The sequence below is a fragment of the Mustela erminea genome, chromosome 10 (genome assembly GCF_009829155.1).
Source record: "Mustela erminea isolate mMusErm1 chromosome 10, mMusErm1.Pri, whole genome shotgun sequence".
NCBI lineage: Eukaryota > Metazoa > Chordata > Mammalia > Carnivora > Mustelidae > Mustela > Mustela erminea.
Window position 1 is genome coordinate 68,334,540 of NC_045623.1, and position 22,919 is coordinate 68,357,458.

At 40.0% G+C, this 22,919-nt stretch overlaps 1 protein-coding gene across 1 annotated transcript in view; it reads left to right on the top strand.

Moving 5' to 3' along the window:
- The window catches only part of TXNDC12 (thioredoxin domain containing 12), a 32,395-nt gene extending 24,203 nt beyond the window's left edge, over nt 1–8,192 (top strand). Inside the window, exons 3-7 of the mRNA XM_032361537.1 lie at nt 2,211–2,263; nt 3,068–3,141; nt 4,997–5,066; nt 5,802–5,885; nt 7,680–8,192. Coding sequence (XP_032217428.1) covers nt 2,211–2,263; nt 3,068–3,141; nt 4,997–5,066; nt 5,802–5,885; nt 7,680–7,759 — 361 coding nt within the window. The 3' untranslated portion in view covers nt 7,760–8,192. The remainder of the gene's footprint in view (nt 1–2,210; nt 2,264–3,067; nt 3,142–4,996; nt 5,067–5,801; nt 5,886–7,679) is intronic.
- The last annotated feature ends 14,727 nt before the right edge of the window (nt 8,193–22,919 follow it).

Below are 22,919 nucleotides of genomic sequence, written 5' to 3' on the forward strand. Positions count from 1 at the left end.
GTTGGCAATTGCAGGATGATGACAGAATGCTTTGGAACCCCAGAGGAGGAAAGGACTAGTTAGCTGTTGAGAGAAGGTAGTTTTGTGAAGGCTTCATAGAGGGGTTGATATTTGAACTGTCACTCTAGAACATGGGTCAAAAAGGGTCAAATATCAAATATTTTAGGCTTTGTAGGGGATAAGGTCTCTGTTGCAGCTTATTAATTATAGTGCCTTGTATCACAAAAATAGCCATATACAGTAAGTATACAACTGAGTATGAGTGCGTTTTAATAAAACTGCACTGAAGGGTGAATTATATTGAATTTTAACATCACAAGGTACTATTTCTTAGATCTGTTTTTCAAACATTTAAAAATGAAACTCCCAAGTCTGTTGCAGGGAGACAGGTAAGAGAGTTCAATGTAGTAAATGCAGTGATCATATACACTGTATGATGGTGTGGTGATACAGGGGTTGGATGAGGGAGAAAGCCAGTGGCTGCTTACATAGGACTCTCGTACAACTTGGGGTTTTAGCCTTGAGAGCTTAAGAGCTTCATGTGGCCAAGACTGGTTCAATAATCCACCACTGGCCAAGGTGGATTATGTTGTTTATCATCTTAAAAAAGAAAAATTTTTTTCTTCCTGATTATAAAAATTACATTTAATTATTTAAAAAATTGGAAAATGCAGAAAAAAATATAGTAAAACCATAATCCCATCTTCTAGGGATAACTGCTATTATGTTTTGGTACGTTTCTTTCATTTCCTTTTAGGAATGAAAAAAAAGTTTTTTGTATGTTACAGCTCTACAGAAGCAGGCAGTGGGCTGGATCAGGTCTACAGACTGGTTGGCTAAAATCCGCTCTAGAAAGATAAATAGAAATTTTCTTGGGAGAGGAGGGAGCAAGCATTCTTAAATGCTCTGTAAATGCATGGAGTCATTAAAAGGATGGGCTGCATTGTTGGTGATGCGTTTCTTGCTCATCAGGCAATCTTAGCCACCATTTGTTAATACTAGATATTTTGGATGTATTATAATTACATGTGATATATTAGATGGAATATGATATATTAGAATTCCTGGGTGAAATGGAGGTTTGGATTAGGCAACCTCTAAGGCCTTTAACAACCTCTGTTCTCTGATTCAAAGTTAGTTGATTATTGGTTGCGGATTGCCATCTTAAATTGAAGTAAACTTTAACGGTCAGAAAGAACATTGGTTTTGGAGCCAGAATTAATGAATTTAGCTAGTAAGTGGCAGAACCTAGATTTTATGTGGTCAGATATTTAATTTCTTAGAACTCTTAGTCTGTGTTTTCTACCTTCTTTTATAAGAACAATAATATACCTCAAGATTGTTGTGAGGATTTTTTTTTAAAAAAAGATTTTACATATTTATTTGAAAGAGCGAGAACACGAATAGGGAAGGGTCAGAGGAAGAGGGAGAAACAGACTCCCTGCTGAACATGAGGAAGGAGTCCATCCTAGGACCTGAGATCATGACCTGAGCTGAAGGTGGATGCTTAACTGACTGAGCCACCTAGACACCCCTATATTTGTTCTTTAAATTTATTTTATTTTCTTTTTATTATTTTTAAGATTTTATTTATTTATTTGACAGAGATCACAAGTAGGCAGAGAGGCAGGCAGAGAGAAAGAGAGGAGGAAGCAGGCTTCCCACTGAACAAAGAGCCCAATGCGGGGCTTGATCCCAGGACCCTGGGATCATGACCTGAGCTGAAGGCAGAGGCTTTAACCCACTGAGCCACCCAGGCGCCCCTTTAAATTTCTTTTAAAGTAAGCTGTATGCCCTACGTGGGTCTTGAACTCAGGACTCCAAAATCAGGAGTCACATGTTTTTATTGACTGAGCCAGCCAAGCACCCCTGTTCTAGTTTTTAATTTGACATAGCAATGAAAGGTTTTATTAACTTTTTCAATGGTTATATAACATAACATTTAGAAGTACTGTAATTTGATGTTTCCTTCTCTTTTTGTCTTTTCTCCCTAGCTTTAAAACCCAAATTTGCAGAATTTACAGGAATGTCAAAACTTACTAATAATTGTGCTACAGTAATCTATAATATTTAGGTTGCCTAAAAGTTTTCTTAATCTAAGTCCTACTACATTGTACGTTAACCTTTGTCTTTATCAGGTGGTCATTTTATTAGGATAGACCTAAATAAGTGGAATTACTAGATTGCAATTTCTTTGTTTTCTTTTTAAGTGGGTTGCCTCTGATGGTGATTATCCACAAATCCTGGTGTGGAGCTTGCAAAGGTAAGTGCAAATAATTCAACCTCTAATGGGTTCTTAAATATTAACACTTAAAAAATAATAGCACAGACTTTGCCCCTGCATTGCTGATAGCTGTAAGGAATACCAAAGAAATATGTGACATAGATTTCTTGTCCCCAAGAAGTTTGCAGTTATCTATGCAAGGGATTGGAGGGAAAACAATGAGATATGGTTAGGGAGAGTATAGGATTAAGTGCTACAGTAGTGATATGGACAGTAAATGTAGGAGACTGAAATATATAGAGACATGAGACGTGTTTAGGGAAGCTTCCTGAAAAAGGTGGAAACCAGAGTTATTTGTGACATGTGTTTTTCTGCTGGGCCAACTTGCTGCTTCCCAGTCAGCTTTTTTCTTTTGTTTGGTATGCTACACTCTACAGAATCCTAACTGGGAAAGGAGTATGAAATTAGTGCAAATAGTGTAATTATATATATATATATATATATGTTGTGATGTTACTTTATTGTCTATTACTTCAATAGAAGTTACTGAAATGTGGCTATAAAAAGCAAATAGAAATAATTGTTTTCATTTGCATGCTATTATCCATATTTTATAAGTGGGATAAAAGCTTGAGAGAAATGAAGTCAGTCACTCTGGTGACATACCTATGTGAGTAAGTGACAGAAGCATGACCAGAATTTAGGTGTCCTGATTTCTGGTTCTTAGGAGTTTAAAAAAAAAAAAAAGAAAAAGTTTCATTTATCTGAATCAACTTAGCAAATTAGGGTTTGGATTTGACAATGATGTTTTCGTGTATTCTAAGATATTTTTTCCCCTCTTAGCTTTGAAGCCCAAATTTGCTGAATCTACAGAAATTTCAGAACTTTCCCATAATTTTGTTATGGTGAATCTTGAGGTAAGACTTTGAGAGTTTCTCCTTTCGGCCATGATTTTAAGTCTTTGTTGTTTTAAAATGATCATCATTAATGGTATAAAATCATATTCAGCAGAGCTGTCTTCCTGTATACAGTGTTTTCCTCTTGATCTCTAATACTAAGGCTTGTGTGTCAGCTGTAGAAAGCTGTCCAGCCTCCACTTGTCAGAGGAAGAAGAGGAGAAATGGGATAAGATGACTACATTTTAAGGTCCCCTCAATCTTTGTCTAGGATTATGACATGTTTTACATCATTGTATGGCTGTACTTGAGGTACATGCAAGACACAGATCCCTATGTGGTGCAGTTGAGCCCCTTCTCTGTGCTGGGCTTGTATGCACAATCTTCTGGTTTCTTCATTAGATAGCCTTTATGTACTTGGCCTAGATTATAGATCTGTTACTATCAAGTCAGATACCAAATTTTAGAAGGGATTTTTTTCAGCCACTGGGACTCTATCTCTGTTTTGCAGAAAGAGCATCTTGGGGACTGAAGGAATTAGGTGACTTAGCCAAGTTCAGAGAGCCTAATAGTGATAAGAATAGGTGCTGTGACCTAACTGCTGAGTTTTAGGCTGTACTCTGCAAGTGAGGGATGCTTGGATGCTCTATGATGAAACGTCTAGCCCTAAGTTTCTGTGAAGATAGCATTACTTAAACATAGGACTGGAAATCTTTTGAGGACACTAAGAGGGAATGTTGAGGCAGCTAAGGGATTGTAAAGGATTGCTGTATGACTAGTGGATAGTCTGAATGCTGACACACCTCACTCAAGGCAAAATTATATTCGTTTGAAGAAATCCCATTTCTTCTTTGGTATGGGATCCATACCAAAAATAACAGCAATCAGCAGTACTGTTGATTTCTTATACATATGAACTTTTTATCACTTTCCAAGTTAGAACCATCACTTTGAGTTAGAACTCAAAGGAAACAGAAATGTCTTAACAGAGCATTCTCCAAATTCAGACTTTTCTTTAAAAGAAAGCTAACCATGTGGTTATATCTCCTGGGAGGACTATAACTCCATAATTATAGCCAAAATATCAGTCTCATTAATTCATTGATTCAAGAAATACTGTGTGCAAGTCACTGATGTGGGTATTGGGAATCAGTGATGGAAAAACAGATAAAATTCCCCACCCTTACTGAAATTACATACGGGGAAATGAATTATAAGGAGGCAGACAAATCAGTTAAGCAAAAGATGTCAGGTGATGTTAAATACAATGGCTAAAAATGAAGGATGGAGGGAATAATTTGCAATTTTAAATAGATGGTTAGGAAAAAAGGTGACATTTGAGCAAAGATTTGGATCAAAAAAGAGAGTAAGCCATGTGGATAATGAAGGAAGGAAGTCCTGGCAGAGGGTAAGAACAAGTGCAAAGGCCTGAGTGAGTTGCATGCCTGGCTTGTTTAAGGACAGCAGCAGCAAGCAGGTCAGCATCATGGAAAAAGACTAAACAAAGGCTAGGACATAAAGTCAGAGAAGTGGCCAGGTGGCAGATTATGTATAGGCCTCTTAGGCCACTTGGGACTTGGGGTTTTACCCTGAGTGAGAGGGGGAGCCCCTGAAAGGTTTTTTGTTTTTGTTTTAAGATTTATTTACTTATTTGAGAGAGAGTCAGAGCCAGAGAGAGACAGCGGGGTAAAGGGGCAAAGGAAGATAGAGTCTTAAGCAGATTCTGCACTGAGCATGGTGCCTGACTTGGGGCTGTCTTACAACCCTGAGATCACAACCTGAGCTGAAACCAAGACGGCACCACCCAGGCACCCCACCTCTGAAAGGTTTTGAAGAGGAAAAGGACATGATCTGACTTAAGGTTCATACTTAATAGGATGAAGAGGAGCCCAAGGATGAAGATTTCAGCCCTGATGGGGGTTATATTCCACGAATCCTTTTCCTGGGTAAGGTGAAATATCTTAATCTGGGGATCTGTGATGTGGAGGGAGAGATAAAGGAATCAAGGCATCCTCTCTATTTAGCAAAACTATACGAGGATGGTTAAAAACAAAACAAACTAAAGCTAGTTTCAAGAGAACGGGGGAGTTCCCAATGCCAGAACTTCAAGTCTGAAAGGAAACTTTTTCCATTAGCTAACTGTTTTTGTGAACAGTGACAGAGTACTGATCATCCATTATTCATTTGCATATTAGCCATATGTCAAGCACTGGTAGGCACTACAGGGATAGAGATAAGCCACAATTCCTACTCTGTACTACAGTTGCACTCTGATCTCAGAGTACAACTGAGACAGCGGAATACTATAACCAAACAAATGTCTTTCCACAAACAATTTACAAAAGATGTTAAAATTTAGTGGCCATCTAATCTTTGCTCAGCATTCTGCTGGATTCTATAGGGGAGACAAATAGAAATGTAGAATCCCACCATCATCAAGAAGAAAGGGAGCATGCCAGGAAGAGAGAACAGCATAAGCCAAGGCATGGGGGACATGAGTTCAGGGAGCTGCAAGGAATTCACTGTGATTACAGCAGAAAACACAAGGGGTAGAGTGGTGAGAGAGTGGGCTGCAAAGATGGGCAGGTCTCATTTTCTAGAGGGCCTGATGTACTATATAGCATTTGAAATACCTCTTTGTTGTAATTATTGCAGTCTTTGTCCCATTTTGTCTATAATAGATCCCAGTGGCAAGGTCCATCCTGAAATCATCAATGAGAATGGAAACCCCAGCTACAAGTATTTCTACATCAGTGCCGAGCAAGGTATGGTTATGTTGAGAGGACGGAGAATTGCTGCTGAATTTAAGTAAAATGGAGCACATGCAAGGTCTATGGGAGGAGACTCAATGCTATGTGTTAGCTGAGCATCTCCAGCATGACTAGCTTTTGGCTAGAACCTGTGTAGAATATAGGAGAAAGATGAGACTGAGCCCGTTCCCTAGCTGCTTACAATGCAGTTTGGAGCTAACAGAACAGAATTCAGAGGAGGGAGAATGCCATTAGGTGATCAGTCTAAAAGGTTTCATAAATAGGTAAGCTTTAACTGGACATAGAAGGATAAGAATTTGTCTCTATGGACATATGTGAGGACATTTCAAGCTATGGAAGCAAGGGTGGGGGTGTAGCCCAAGATGGAGAGTACGCAGGCTTGCCGGAGGACACAGTGACTGGACTGAATCCTGAAGAATGAGACCTAGCCAGCAGAAGAATGCAAAAAGCATATTCCAGGCAGAAAGAATAGCATCAGCACAAACAGGTGAAGGAAAGTTGAAATCATGTCAGGCCTTCTTGTTCTCTAATCCTTGAGCACAATCATTCTGGAGGCAGGAGGTTGGAATTCATGTTAAGTACTTTCCCTGTTTTCCTTCCAGAGTTTCTCCTGTCTTCTCTATAAGGGGGTTTTTTGCTAAGTTGCCATGTGTCCCACATTGCCATGGTGTCAGGTTGTTGCTTACTTTACGTTCTGAGTCCTTGGAACTCCTGTTTCTTAGAATAGGGAGAGGAAGGAGATCTGGCGAGGAGATAAACTCGCCAGATCTCCCTCCTTCCTATGGGTAAAGAGAATGTCATCTTCCTTACCCAAATGCAGATCACTGGAGGCTGACCTTAGAGGGAAATTTCCCACATGGGAAGGGCAGCTAGCTAGATTTTAGGTCCCAAGCTCTTGACCCTGGAGATTCACCTTCTCTTTAGAATTTCATCCAACTTGCCACTGCCATCATCAACTTTTAATATGTGAGTCCAAATATGGACACAAGACCCTTGCTGAATCCCCCATGACTCAGCTGATGTGGAACTGGAACACCAAGCCTGCCTTTACTAAAGGCTTCAGCACAGCAAAAGGGAAATAACGAACTACACTACTTGTCTCTTATGAGGTCATAGGCTGGCTTTCTGTGATTTACAGACTCTGGCTCAATCCAGCTTCTGGCCTGTCGCTGTGTGGAGAGCCTATACCAAAGCAGCTGCCCTCCTTGAAGCTGTGTTGACAAGAAAGATGTCCTGAGATAGTTCAGTTCTTTTTTTTTGCCTGAGAACTTGGCTCCTTCTCAGTGTAGTTGGTGCTAGAAATGACTGCCTCCTTCATTGAAGATCATACCTCCTCTGAGTACACGCACATACTCACCTGTAACTTCCACAGGAAGTGAAATAAATGCAGCATCCATCCAAAGAATATCATGGGATGGGCGGAGGGTGTTTTCTCTTCCCTTAACGATGACAAGTGAACATCTGTAGTCTGTGACAGGAATTCAGCCCTAATCCTGGAGGATAAGCGATAGTAACTGGTAGTATTTTTGTAGTATTTCATAATTTATAAAGCTCTTTTATTATCCATTCATTTAATTTTTTATAATAATCCTGTGTGAAGTAAGTAGCGTTCCCTCATTTTACAGATGGAGAAACAAATTCAAAGAGATAATTGACTTTCCAGGACTCAAATCCAGAATTAGGTCCTGTGCTCCTGTAGTATTCCTCCTATAATAAAAATCTGTTAGTTACCAAATGTCAGATATTAAAAACCTGCTTCATACTCTCTCTCCCCAATCTTTATTTCAGTTGTTCAGGGGATGAAGGAAGCTCAGGAGAGGCTGACGGGAGATGCCTTCAGAGAGAAACATCTTGCAGATGAGTTATAACACGAATATATCCTTTCTTTCATCAGAGTTAGTGCTCTGGAAGGAAAGCAGCAGGGGAGGGAATATTGAGGAATCGCTCAGAACAATTAAACCAACCAGGAAACCTTGCTCCTGCCTACATGGGGAGGAGCGCTCTCACTGTGGAAGACTTCTGCTGACAGGAGCTGGTCTCCACGCTTGTGGATCTAGCAGTGTGTGGCAGACTTCCTTCTCCCACCTCCTCCTAGGTGTCCGTCACTGAACGTAAAGAATGACAGCTTTTGACACAGAACTTGAGCCATTTGGAGTTGTACTCCTCACAGTTCAGTATTTGAATTTTTTTCCATTTCCTCCCGCTTTATTCACCTTGGTGGTGAAAGGAGACCAGTAGCATCTTTTCTACGGTATTAAAATTACAGAAATAGTTCATCATTTGAAAAAACAAACCTAAAGGTAAAACAGTAATTCTACCCCCACTGAGGAGACCAGCCTACTTCTTCTCCTTTTCTCCTGGGAATAATCTTGGGCTTCTTCCTGAATCCTGGTAACTTCCATCCTCTTCTCCTGCTTGGGCTTCCCTGTTTGCACGCATGTGTATGCAGGAATGGCTGTGTGTTTGGACTCAGCCCCAGCTGGAAGCATGCTTTCCCCTGGTACTGTTACAGAAACAGAAACCTTCAAGCCCTAGGTGGAGCCATTTTTGTCAAGTCGTCAACTGTATTTTTGTACTGAGGTTAACAAAAAATTTAAAAATACTAATTGTTCCATTCAACTTTAATAAAACTTTGAAAGGAAATGAGTTGTGATGGCCTTTTTGTTATTGGAGAATGGAGGGAGGGATGGAGATCACTTCAGGAAGAAAACTAACGATGAGGGCCTGATCTAGGATTCCTCCCACTCCTGCTCCTCCTACATTTAAATGGGCATCAGAGCTCTTCTGCTCTTTAAATAGCTGAATTCCTTCACTGTTACTGTTACTGTTTTCCTGCAGGGCAGGCTTTTTCTATTTCCTGGACTATCTATTATGACAGCCTCTTAACTTGCTTTCTTATGCCAGTACTCTCTCCTCCTACAATCCATCCTCCTTGCTTCCCACCCCCATCTTCTCAAAATGCATATGTGACAGGGTCACTCCCCTGTTCAAAGTCTTTCTTGTTGCCTCAAGGCAGTAGTATTAACATGAGATATTTGGGCTTCCGGTAAGTGTGTGTGTGTGTTATCTTATTTTGTTTGCATTTAGTTCTAACAGCCCTATGAGGAAGTTATATAACAATCTTCATTTTATAGAATAATATGAAGTATACAATGAAACCAAGGCACAGAAGAAAGTCGAGATCTTTACCATGGTCTTTAAAAAGCTGCCTGCTTGGGCACCTGGGTGGCTCAGTGGGTTAAAGCCTCTGCCTTCGGCTCAAGTCATGATCCCAGGGTCCCGGGATTGAGCCCCGCATCATCATCATCATCATCATCATCATCATCATCATCATCATCATCATCAGGCTCTCTGCTCAGCAGGGAGCCTGCTTCCTCTTCTCTCTGCCTGCTTCTCTGCCTACTTGTGATCTTTGTCTGTCAAATAAATAAATAAATAAATAAATAAAATATTAAGGAAAAAACAAAAAAAGCTGCCTGCTTCTTCAGCTGCATTTGTTCCTTTCGTGTCTTTACATTTCGTGTCGTGACACCAAATTTGTTCAAGTTCCCCTCACAACATGCTTTTTTATGCTTTTGTGTCTTTGCTTGGCTTGCTTCCACTGCTCCCTCTTTCTTAGAGTCTTTCCTGACCTTTCTCATGAGGAGAAAGTATCCCCTGTACCTACTCCCACAAGCACGTCAGTCCTGGCCTCACACTACATTACATTATAGTTCTCTGCACATCTGTGGTTGTTACCAGGTGGCCATGCTTCTCTAGGGCAGAGGACCTCTGCCCTGTGTACCAAGGTCCCAGAATGTAGTTCAAGTGAATTGTCAACGTCTCTGGTAGGTTCCTTTCATCTATTCTCTTTATAGTTCTGTGGGATAGGTATTGTTAGCCTCATTAATGGAAAAGGAAACCATGGAGAGGGAATTGATTTGCCCACAATTTCTAGACTAAGTAAATACTGAATTCTAACCATGCTTATCATACTTCAAACTCATGCTTTTTTCCGACCACACATTGCATTACCTCCCTTATGTCCCAAGGTGTGACTCAGAACAGGAGTTTTCAATCTGGGGTACAGACTTTATAAGAGATACATGAACACAGAAACTTAAGTGAATTGATATTCAGCTCATTTTTCTTAAAACTGATTTCCCAGGATTCCTCAAAAAATTAAATATAGAATTACTGTAGGATGCACCAAGTCCACTTCTGGGTATATACCCAAAAGAACTGAATGCAGAGATTTGAATGGCCTTTTTCATAGCCTTTTTCGTGATAGCCAAAAGATGGAAGCAATTCAAGCATACCTTCGTGGGTGAATGGATAAACAAAATGTGATGTATGCATACAACAGAATGTTATTCGGTCTTAGAAAAGAAGGAAATTCTTAGGCATGCTATAACATCAATGAACCTTGAAGACAAAGTTATGCTAAGTAAAACAAGCCAGTAACAAAAAGGATAAATATTGTATGGCTACACTCATATGGGGTATCAGTCAAATTCATAGTTGAAGTAGAATGTGGTTGCCAGGGGCTGAGGAAAAGGGGAAATGGGGAACTAGTGTTTACAGAATTTCAGTTGAAAAAGATGGTAAAATTTTGGAGATGGACAGTGGTGATGGTTGCATAATGATGTGAATGTATTTAATGCCATAGACGTGTACACTTAAAAGTGGTTTAAATGGTAACTTTTTAGGTATATATATTAACCACGATTTTAAAAAGTTTTCCCAGGAAGTGTTATCATTCCCTCCTCCTTTTTCATTATTCACTTTTCCCCACTTTACTGGGGGTGGTGGTGGGCATACCTCTCTCTTTGAATCTTGATGGGGTGCATTGCTCTATCGTGTAAAAACCTCTGAGGGTACCAAACAAAGGAAAACTGAAATACTACTAAGCTTCAATGATTAAAGCTTTTTGTCCTGTCCCTAGTTCTGTCTTAAGCATAGTTGTATTAGGAGCAAAATTTGACATTAGAAATGAACAGTTTGCCCCATTTGGAGCTGTTCTGAATTCAGACAAGTTGTATAGTGGAGAGGTTGAAAATTTTCTTCTTCCATTCCCCAATTATTATTTAGAAAGGCATCTCTCCCAAGGGAGAATTCTAAGGAAGGATAGAAGAAAGTTTGAAGTCATCTGGTTGGCAAACTCAGGGCAAGTCTTCATCTTTTAGAATTCAGAATTAATCTTAGAATTTGGAGCTAGGATAGTTGTCAACAGAGATTCATGTTACCGTGTTTATTTGAACTGAAAAATGGAATTACGATGTTGCCCCTGGGCAAAGACTTAAAGAGATACTTCACAAAAGAATATATATGAGTAGCCAATAAGCATATGAAAATGTATGATATTATCAGGCATCAGAGAAATGCAGATTAGAGCTAGGAGATAGCATTTCCTACCTACTGGAATTGCTAAAATTAAAAAGACTGATGATGCCAAGTGTTGGAGAGGATTTGGAGCAACTCTTGTATACTGCTGGTGGGAATGTAAAAGGGTACAACTGCTGTGGTAAACAGTTTGGGAGTTTATAAAGTTAAAAATGCACTTACTATGTAACCCACCAATTCCGATATCATGACTATATGGATTATATGAAACAGAGGTCCACAAACAAAATTGTAGGAGTGCTTGTGTGCTCAATTGGTTAAGCAGCTACCTTCGGCTCAGGTCATGAACCCAGGGTCCTGGGATCAAGTCCCACATCAGGCTTCCTGCTTAGCGGGGAGACTGCTTCTTCCTTTCCTTCTGCCTGCTGATCCTCCTGCTTGTGCTCTATCAAATAAATTTTAAGAATCTTAAAACCCACAAAAACTTGTACAAGAATGTTCATAACAACTTTATTCTTAATATCCAAAATCTGGAAACAACCTAAAAGTCTATCAACAAATAAATGGATAAATAAGGATACCTCTCAGAATAAAAAAGAACAAAAACTACTGATACATGGAACAACATGGATGCATTCTTGAAAACATGCTGTGTGAAAAAATAGACCATAAAGAAGAAGAATACATGTATATGAAGTTTCGGGACAGGCGAAACTTAACTATAGTCTAAGAAATCAAATAGCGGTTACCTGGGAGGCAGGCAGAAGGGGGTGGCGGGGATGGGGCAGCGGTCACAGGAGGGAATTAACTTGTAATGGCACAGGAGGGAACTTTCTGTGGTGACGGAAGTGCTGGTTACATAGGCGTATACATTTGACAAAACTCATTGTCTGTAAACACACATTTTATTGTATGTAATTTATATGCCAATATATTCAATTTTAAAACACCTATTCCAAATCTCCAAACTGAAGTCTCTGAAGAAAGTCTGATGCAGCTGATTGATTTAACAGTGAAGACCGACTTGGCCAATTAGGTAATACATAAAACTTTTCCCATAAATTGAATGAAAACCAAGTGTTTGATTAAAACATACTTAAATCACGTAAGATAAATAGATTTTGTCAAAGTATATTTTTTAAAGTTTTTATTTAAATTCCAGTTAACATACAGCGTCATGTTAGTTTCAGGTGTACAATATAGTGATTCAGCACTTCCATACAACACCTGGTGCTTATCACAAGCGCCCACCTTAATCTCCATCACTTATTTTACCCATCCCCCACCTGCCTCCCCTCAAAGTATATCGGATTGGCAAAGATTTTCTTAGCCATTTCTGAGGAATTGGGTTATACAGTATACCTCAAAGGCAAGGAAAAAATCTGAGATGTAGTTAACAAGTATTTTATAAGTCTTTGTGGCATACTTCCCAGAAACTGAGAAGGAAAATGACTAATGAATGAGCAACAAATTCTTTCACAAAGTAGATGTTTTCTACTTCTTTGCTTACAACGTGATTGAAAGATGACCTAATTGAATTATCAACTGATATATCATTTGACATTTTTGATGTTAGAGCACTGTGATTTTGGGGCATATCACTCAGTTAAGAGTTGAAAGAATTTGGGCGCCTGGGTGGCTCAGTGGGTTAAGCCTCTGCTTTGGCTCATGTCATGATCCCAGGGTTCTGGGATCAAGCTCCACATCGGGCTTTCTGCTCAGCGGGCAGCCTGCTTCCTCCTCTCTGTCTGTCTGTCTCTCTGCCTGCTTGTGATCTCTCTCTCTCTGTCAAATAAATAAATAAAATCTTAAAAAAAAAAAGAGTTGAAAGAATTTAATGCCATCATAGTATCAAAACTCCTTCCATTCCCATGTATTTATTTATGTGAATATTTCTCAGCATTTATATTTCTTTTTATTTTTTCTTTTTCTTTTTATTTTCAGCATAACAGTATCATTTTTTCACCACACCCAGTGCTCCATGCAATCTGTGTCCTCTATAATACCCACCACCTTGTACCCCGACCTCCCACCCCACCGCCACTTCAAACCCCTCAGATTGTTTTTCAGAGTCCATAGTCTCTCATGATTCACCTCCCCTTCCAATTTACCCCAACCCCCTTCTCTCTAACTCCCCATGTCCTCCATGCTATTTGTTATGCTCCACAAATAAGTGAAACCATATGATAATTGACTCTCTCTGCTTGACTTATTTCACTCAGCATATATTTCTAAAAATAATAACTAGTGTAAGAAAAATTGAAACTTTTAATGTTCTTGTAGAGCATTTTTGTAACAAGCTTGCATAAAGGGTTTTCTGATTTTCCAAGAGACTATAACTTAATTTGGTTTACCATTTACTATTAAAAAGGGTACAGACATTTTACAACTCAATGGAGTTAGATGTTAACTTATAAGAAAACTAATAAGATGAAAATGATTTTTTTCCCAGGGAGAAGATAACCTTAAATGTGATGGCTCTATTGCCTTTAGATCACTAACCAGTTTTGTATTTGATTTAGCAGCCTTCTTTCAGGATTCCTTTTTGTTACTGACAATAAAGATGGACATTTCTTATATCCTCCTTTGAATGGGTTGTGTCATTTTGCTGGTCCTCATTAATGAGTTAATAAAAAATTTTCAGGTGCTCAGAAACTGAGAATGAGGTTTTTTAACATTTTGAGAATTGCTTTTGATATAAAAGTTAATGCTGAATCCCGCTAGCCATAAGTTCATGTATCCCTCAGATACATGAACCATATTTTTAAAAAGTTTTGTCAGTAATAGATGGAATTCCAATAAAGTTTTACTTTTATATTTAATAATTAATGCTTATTGGTTTTTTTTAAAAGATTTTATTTATTTATTTGACAGAGAGAGAGATCACAAGTAGTCAGGGAGGCAGGCAGAAAGAGAGGAGGAAGCAGGCTCTCTGAGGAGCAGAGAGCCCGATGTGGGGCTCTGGGATCATGACCTGAGCTGAAGGCAGAGGCTTTAACCCACTGAGCCACCCAGGCACTTCAATGCTTATTGTTTTGATTGATTCTTATAGTGATAACTGAATCTGGAAAAATGTTTAAAAATTTTTTAAATTAAAAAAAAAGATTGTTGGGTGCCTGGGTGGCCCAGTTGGTTAAGCGACTGCCTTTGGCTCAGGTCATGATCCTGGAGTCCCAGGATGGAGTCCCGCATCAGATTCCCTCCTTGGCAAGGATTCTGCTTCTCCCTCTGACCGTGCCTCTTCTCATGCCCTCTCTCTCTAATAAATAAAGAGAGAATTCTCTCTCTAATAAATAAATAAATAGAATCTTAAAAAAAAAATTGTTAACTTTTACGTTTTTAGCTTAGGTTCCCCTGAAAGCCAGGCCTGAGATAAGACCTTCTATACAAGTCATATATTTCAGTAAGAGATTCTAGAGAACAGGAGTGGGAAGCTGGGGAGAGTGAAGCGAAGGAGGGATAGTTAAAATAGGGTTTATTATTGAGCTGGTTATCTTTATTGGTCAAGGATTGCCTCAGAGAAGTTAATTTCCTGAGGGAATATACATACAGAGGTAATAGCCTTAAGGCAGAAAGCAAGACGTAAAAAAAAAAAAGAAAGAAAGCAAGACGTAAGCAAAGGCCGCACTTTTTTTTTTTTTAAAGATTTTATTTATTTATTTGACAGAGATCACAAGTAGGCAGAGAGGCAGGCAAAGAGAGAAAGCAGGTCCCCACTGAGCAGAGAGCCAGACGCGGGGCTCGATCCCAGGACCCTGGGATCATGACCTGAGCTGAAGGCAGAGGCCTTAACCCACTGAGCCACCCAGGAGCCCCGCAAATGCTGCACTTTTTTTTTTTTTTTTTTTGCTACCCTACAATCCAGTAATTGCACTATTAGGTATTCACCCAACACCCAAAGAATACAAAAATACAGATTCAAAGGGGTATATGCACCTGATATTTATAGCAGCATTATCAACAATAGCCAAATTATGGAAATAGCCCAAATGTCCATCGACTAATGAATAGATAAAGAAGATGTGGTAGATATACAATGAAATATTACTCAGTCATCAAAAAGGATGAAATCTTGCCATTTTCAATGATGTGGATGGAGGTAGAGGGTATTATGCTAAGGGAACTAAGTCAGTCAGAGAAAGGCAAATGCCATATGATTTCACTCATGTGGAATTTAAGAAGCAAAACATGAACATATAGGAGGGGGAAAGAAAAGAAGGAAACAAATCACAGAGACTCTTTTTTTTTTTTTAATCATAGAGACTCTTAATGATAGAGAACAAACTGAGGGTTGATGGAGGAAGGTAGGTAGGGGATGGGGTAGATGGGTGATGGGGTTTAAGGAGGGCGTTTGTGATGAGCACTGGGTGTTGTGTGTAAGTGATGAACCACTGACTTCTACTTCTGAGAGCAGTATTGCACCGTTTGTTAACCAACTAGAATTTAAATAAAAAATTGAAAAAAAAAAAAAGAGATAAGGAAATGCAGTTATAGCTACGTGTCCTCATCCTCAATCTCCTAATATAACAGGTCGCTGCAGCAACAGCTAAAGGGGAGAGAAAGAGGGTAAAGGATTGTAAAACAAGACATGAAAGTTATTTAACATAGCTTCTTACAGTCAGAGGAAATTTTAGCATTTTAATTCCAATTAAGGGCATAGTTTTACTATAGAGAAGTATGGCATGGTGATCAATAAAATATTTTAAAGTATATAAAACATTTCATTAGGTTAAAATTCTGTGAGTAGAGTGAGGAAAAAACAAGTTTAAGGAGGAATTATGATATCAAATTTACAGCTGTTAAGAAAAGCTTGTGTATGTATTAGTTTTAAGTGGATAAAGTGGGCCAGAAATTGTGTCCTTTACAGTTATTTAAATAATGAAATTTTAAATATCAAGTTAAAGGTGTCAGCTTTAAAGTACATAGTTTTCCAAAATTCTTTCAAGGATTGTTCAACCTAAATTTCTTTCAAGACTACTGATTCCAAACATTCTTCATCTGGTAATGCAAATATTTATATAGCACTATGTGCCAGAAACTGTTCTTAACCTTCCTGTGATATTTACTCATTTGATCCTAATAACAACCTGATGGATTTGGTTCTATTACCATCATTATCATTTCTGCTTTGTTGTTACGGAAACTGAGGCACACAGTGGGTAAGTAACTTATCCAAGATAGTAGGTATCAGAACTGGGATTTGAATGTGGGCAGTTTGGTGAATCCATGTTTTTGGTTTTGGCTTTTTTTTTTTTTTAATATTCTTATTTTATTTTTTATATAATCTTTTTTTTTTTTTTTTTAAGATTTATTTATTTATTTATTTGACAGAGAGAGATCACAAGTAGGCAGAGAGGCAGGCAGAGAGAGAGAGAGAGGAGGAAGCAGGCTCCCTGCTGAGCAGAGAGCCCGATGCGGGACTCGATCCCAGGACCCTGAGATCATGACCTGAGCCGAAGGCAGCGGCTTAACCCACTGAGCCACCCAGGCGCCCTCTTATTTTATTTTTTAAAAAAGATTTTTATTTATTTATTTGACAGACAGAGATCACTAGTAGACAGAGAGGCAGGCAGACAGAGAAGAAGGGAAGCAGGCTCCCCGCTGAGCAGAGAGCCAATGCGGGGCTCGATCCCAGGACCCTGGGATCATGACCTGAGCTGAAGGCAGAGGCTTTATTTAACCCACTGAGCCACCGAGGCACCCCTGTTTTTTGTTTTTTAAATATTTAATTTATTTATTTGACACAGAGAGAGAGACCACAAGTAAGCAGAGCAGCGGGCAGAGAGAGAGGGGGAAGCAGGCTCCCTGCAGAGCAGAGAATCCAATGCAGGGCTAGATCCCAGGACCCTGAGATCATGACCTGAGCCGAAGGCAGAGACGTAACCCACTGAGCTCCCCAGGTGCCCCAAATCCATGTTTTTAACCACTATATCATCCGATGCAATTTCTAGTCAAGCAACTCAAGGAATGGATCAATACCTATGCTGTATAGTGGGTCTACATTTTCAGGATAACTAATACAGTTACAAAAAAAGGGAACATAATTGTAGATTCCAAAATTTTTTTTCTCAAACCCCACTCTTCATGAAAACAGAGAAATTTTTTAGAGTCAGATCTGAGATTTTTCAAGTATTTGAGATTTAAACTGCCTGCTTTTTAAATTGTTCTTTTCTTTCTTTTTTTTAAAAGATTTATTTATTGGGATACCTGGGTGGCTCAGGTAGTTAAGCAGCTGCCTTTGGATCAGGTCATTGATCCCAGAGTCCTGGAATCAAGTCCTGCATGGGGCTCCTTTCTCAGCAGGGAGCCTGCTTCTCTCTCTGCCTGCCACTGCCCCTGCTTGTGCGTGCTCTCTCTCTCTCTGACAAACAAATAAATAAAATCTTAAAACACAAATAAATTTTTTAAAAGATTTATTTATTCATTTTAGTGGGGAAGTGTGGAGGGAGAGAGAGAATCTTGAGCAGATTCCTTGCTGAGCGTAGAGCACTGTAGAGGACTCTATTCCACAACTGTGAGATCACAACCTGAGCCGAAATCAAGAGTTGGACCCTGAGGCGACTGAGCAACCAGCCACCCACATTTTTATTCTCTTCTCCCTTGAGTGACATCTAAATCTCAGAGAATTATGCAGTGTCATGACATCAGATAGGAGACATTGCCTGTGCTCACATCTTCTGAGATGTAGGGTATCCTACCTTGTCCTGGCACATCCTTCCATGAAAGCATCTGTTGAGATGTCTACTTTCCAACAGCCTCCAGTGGCCAGTCCACTCACTCTCTTCCTTTATCTTGTCAGCAAGACCCCTCTGGCTCTATCAGCTCCTCAGTACCACTTCCATTCCCTTCTGCAGGCAGGAAAATGTGACCTCCCTCCTGGGCCACTCAAGGTCCTGAGGAGTGGGACAGGATCAGGGCTATGGCTCCCTGTAATGCATCTTCTCCAGGACTGGCACTGCTGAGTGTCCACTTTGCCAGCAGAAGCAACCAACGCTGAGCCTCCAGACTTGGTGCCACAATCCAGAGTCTCCAGCCAGGCACTGAATCAAAATCCATTCAATTACACTGGTTGCCGCCTCTCATGGATGAAAAGAGTGATTTGACTTTATTGGAGGAGAGTCTTTTTTTTTTTTTTCTCTAAGATTTTACTTATTTATTTGTCAGAGAAAGAGACAGAGGGAGAGAGCACAAGCAGGGGGAGAGACAGGCAGAGGGAGAAGCAGACTCCCTGCTGGGCAGGGAGCCCAATGTGGGACTTGATTCCAGAACCCTGGGATCATGACCTGAGCCGAAGGCAGACGCTTAACTGACTGAGCCACCCAGGGGTCCCTGGAAGAGAGTCTCGATCTGGATTTCTCTCCCACTAAGCTTCTTTCTACTATAGCATCACCCTTGGTGGATTTACAAACTGCTTTGTTTACCATCATGCTACCTTGCTCAATATTGCCTTTGAGCAGTGAACTCACTTTCCAGCAATGCTTGCGTGAGGGACCTGAACTGGAAACTGTTGGGGGGAAGAGCTGGCAGAGCATAAGTCCTCCATTTTGCTGGCTGGACCTTGCAGGTAAGACATGGCTCTGGGGCTAAGTGTTCCAGCAGCAGCTTCCTGATCCCAGCTTGTAGCAATGATCGTGTATTCCAGGAGGACGGTGGCCTCCTTATCCCCAGATTACAGCCAAGGTGGTATGACCCTGGAACCAGAACCTAGGAAGCTAGATTCCTGATTCTCCACCTTCCCCATTGATGTAAAATTTTCATGTCCGTTTTCAGGACAGACTATGATGTTGTGGGAGTCAATCCTTGAGGTCCAGCCCAGTGTCTTTTCCTATAAACCTCCTGCTGATTTTTTTGGTACCTAATTCTCTGTATTAAAGGATTTTCTGACTAAAATAGTTAGAATTGCTCCTATTAACCACAACAGAACCATACTGGTTATAGTGGTAGACTTTTGAATTAAGATATCACATATACAGGGGCACCTGGGTGGCTCAGTGGGTTAAAGCCTCTGCCTTCGGCTCAGGTAATGATCCCAGGGTTCTGGGATGGAGCCCCGCATTGGGTTCTCTGCTCCGCGGGGAGCCTGCTTTCTCCTCTCTCCCTGCTGCCTCTCTGCCTACTTGTGATCTCTGTCTGTCAAATAAATAAATAAAGTCTTTAAAAAAAAATCACATATACAAGTGTGACTCCAAGTTCATCACTTCAAGGTTCTAGATTTGTAACTGGATGTAGTAAATGAAGAGACTTGGGGTTACACCACCTTTAGTGAGCGGGTAATTGCCCTTTGAGTTGCATTATATTAATTGGGATTTTTCTGAAGTGTAAATATGGGGCAGGGGAAGGACAGAGTTCATGTAGGGCAAATAAATTAGTGGATTGTATGGATATTTTGATTCTTTTTGGCCATTGCATTAAAATCTCGTTCTTAGGTTTAAGAAATCATTCAACTTTAAAATTTTGAAGGCGGGCAAAGCCCCTTTTCCATTTTAGAAGTTGGCAATACCAGATAATTGCTTTCCTAGCCTAGGTAGCTAGACTTTTAGCACATGACCTAGGCTCAGCCAATCAGACCCACCTTCTGCAGCTTTCTGTAGAAGAAATTGGACTAAGTTCTTGAGAGAATGCTGATTGTAGTGCCCATGGTGGTGTGTAGGGTCAGAAGCTAGTTGTGTTGGCTCTACAAGCTTAGTGTTTAACAGCGACAGTAGTGGTGCTTTCCCCGGCGTGTCTGCAACACGTATCCCCAAACCTGGTTCTCTAGCATCCCTGAATATTTTATGGTCTATTTAATGTATATAATATTCTTTCCTTCCATAAATAAGCTAGAGTAATTTTCTGTGGTTAGCCACTAACCATGACTGATTTGGTTATCAGTAACCATTGTTTAAAATGTTATAGCCCGGGGCACCTGGGTGGCTCAGTCAGTTGGGCATCTGCCTTAGGTTTGGGTCATAATTCTGGGGTCCTGGGATTGAGCCCTGCATTGGGCTCCCTGCTCAGCGGGGAATCTGCTTCTCCCTCTCTCTCTGCTGCTCTCTCTCTTTCTCTGCCAAATAAATAAATAAAATCTTTAAAAATAAATAAATAGGGTGCCTGGGTGGCTCAGTGGGTTAAGCCCCTGCCTTCGGCTCGGGTCATGATCTCAGGGTCCTGGGATCGAGTCCCACATCGGGCTCTCTGCTCAGCAGGGAGCCTGCTTCCCTCTCTCTCTTTCTCTGCCTGCCTCTCTCTCCATCTACTTGTGATCTCTCTCTGTAAAATAAATAAATAAAATCTTTAAAAATAAGTAAGTAAGTAAGTAAATAAATAAATAAATAAATAAAAGGTTATAGTATATCATGGAACACTAAGTCCCCTCAAAAAAGAGTCCATGGCTCGCTAAGTTTGGATGGCCAGGTTTCTCTTGGAATGATTCATAATTCAAAGGAATACTTTAGAAATTCTGAGAGGTCTCCCAAGAAAGAGATTTGTGCTTGTTAGCAAACTGAGTGTGAAGCTGACACATGGAGGGAGGGGACACACTGAGAAAACTGCCAGAGAAACATGGCTGGAGCCAGTGGATTAAGTCAACTTTGAATTGCACTTTGGTTTTGGACTTTGAGATATATGAGATAACATTCCCCTATATTTAATACAGCTGAATCTCAGCTTCCCATTACTGGCCATGAAAAGTGATGAAAAACATCACCTAACAGCTTCGCCACTCATTTATTTGACTTTCTCATCACCCATGACCCCCACTCTATCTCAGTCTCCCCCTCCAAAGGTCTCTCTTATTATCATTCAAAGACGTTCTACCTTTGAAATCTTGAACTTGAAAATTCTGTTCTTTGATCACAACCACCTATTTATCCTTCCGACCCAACTGATCAACATCTTCTATTACACTTTGACCTTATCCAGAGGAAGTTAATTTTTGTTATTTAAGTCACTGGGTCTGTGGTACTTGGTTATCGCAGGCCAAGCCAATACATTCTTCATCTCTGTCACCACCAACAGCAGCATTTGTTGCCCAGATTTTTGTAGTGTAAGATCCATCATGGCTTTTATCTATCTTATTTGCTGCTGTATCCTCAAAGTCTAGGGGAGAGTCTGGCACATACTAGGAATTTAACAAATATTAAAGAAACAGGGCACCTGGGCGGTTCAGGTCATGATCCCAGGGTCCTGGGATAGAGCCCCTGCATTGGGCTCCTTGTTCAGTGGGGAGCCTGCTTCACCCCTTACCCCCACCCCATCTCTCATGAATAAATAAAATCTTAAAAAAATAAATATTAGTGAAACAGCTAAATAAAGGAATTTATTTTAGCTATTTTAGGTGGTGTCCTTGCATACATCCTTCCCCTCTCTCTAGCTGTTCTCCACAGAGACTACTTTCTTTATGTTAAAATTCTGGTTATATCATTTCCCTGCTTGAAACTCTTTATTGTCTCTCTTCCATTATTTTAAGGATGGAATCCAAAATCAATAATATTGTTTAAGTGGGTGGTGTAATTTGACCCACATGTCTGTCTCCATCTTCGATGCATGTAATTCTCTCATTCTATCGTGAACATTCCAGCCACAAGCGTGTTCTTTCCATTTCTCAAATTTCCTCAGGACCTTTACACATGCTCCTTCCTCACTGGAGTATCCTTCCCCATATTTTCACCCACGTCATTCTTCAGAAGTTGCACTTAAATGTTACTTTGCAAAACGTTTCCTGATCATGCCACCACAATGACCTTTTATATCCCCACTGCTTTTCCTTCAAAACAATTATCACGATGTTAATTATTGATGTGATTATTTAATATCTGATTTACTCATTAAAATGTAAGCTCTGTGAGAATAGACTCTGTTTTGTTCGTTATTGTTTTTCCAGTGCTCAGACTGCAAACATACCTGTATACCATAAATGAATAGTTGTTGAATGAAAGTAGGGGGAGTGTTAATTTCCTAGGGCGGAACGTTCTACTTCACCTCTTAGTACCAACAGCCAGAGTAAGGTCTAGAAATAATACAAAGGAGGGGATGATTAAATTATCTCTAAGTAAGAAGGGTGGAATGGATGGCAGGATGAATAAGGAGTTTTCTAGGTAAAGGAGGGGTATTGAAGACACACAAGGTAGAAAAGGCATGTGCAAAAACACCGAGGTTTACGGTCATTCTGTGTGTCCAGAGAGCAGAGACCAAAACCATTAGTAGTGATAGATAAAGATAGAAAAAATGATCTGATCAAGTTGGCTAAAGAAGTTAAATTTTATTCTATAGTGCAACAAACATCACTGATTTTTCCAGTTCTTTCCTTTATTTAGGTCTGCTTTGTCTCTTATCCATGGATACTTGGAAAAGTCATTCAACCTTGCTGAGCTTCAGTTTTCTTTTCTGTTGAATGGCTGATGAGAGACATGAGATAGTGCATGACTTCAGACGTTCCAGAAATAACACAGATGTTTATCAGATGTTAGTTCTCTTTGGAGGTGCCTGGCTGGCTCAGTCAGTAGAGCATGTGACTCTGGATCTCCTGGACATGAGTTTGAGTCCCATGTTGGGTATGCCCAATGTAATTTTTTTTACTTAAAAAAAAAAAAAAAGTTCCTTTTTTTTTCACCGCTGTAGTCAGGTTGATTTCAGCACCATAGCTTTTGGTCAGTCCTGAGAGAATGAAGTTCCGATTTAGAGCACAAGAGGGAGCATGAGACTGAACCTTTGCAGGGGGTCACAGGT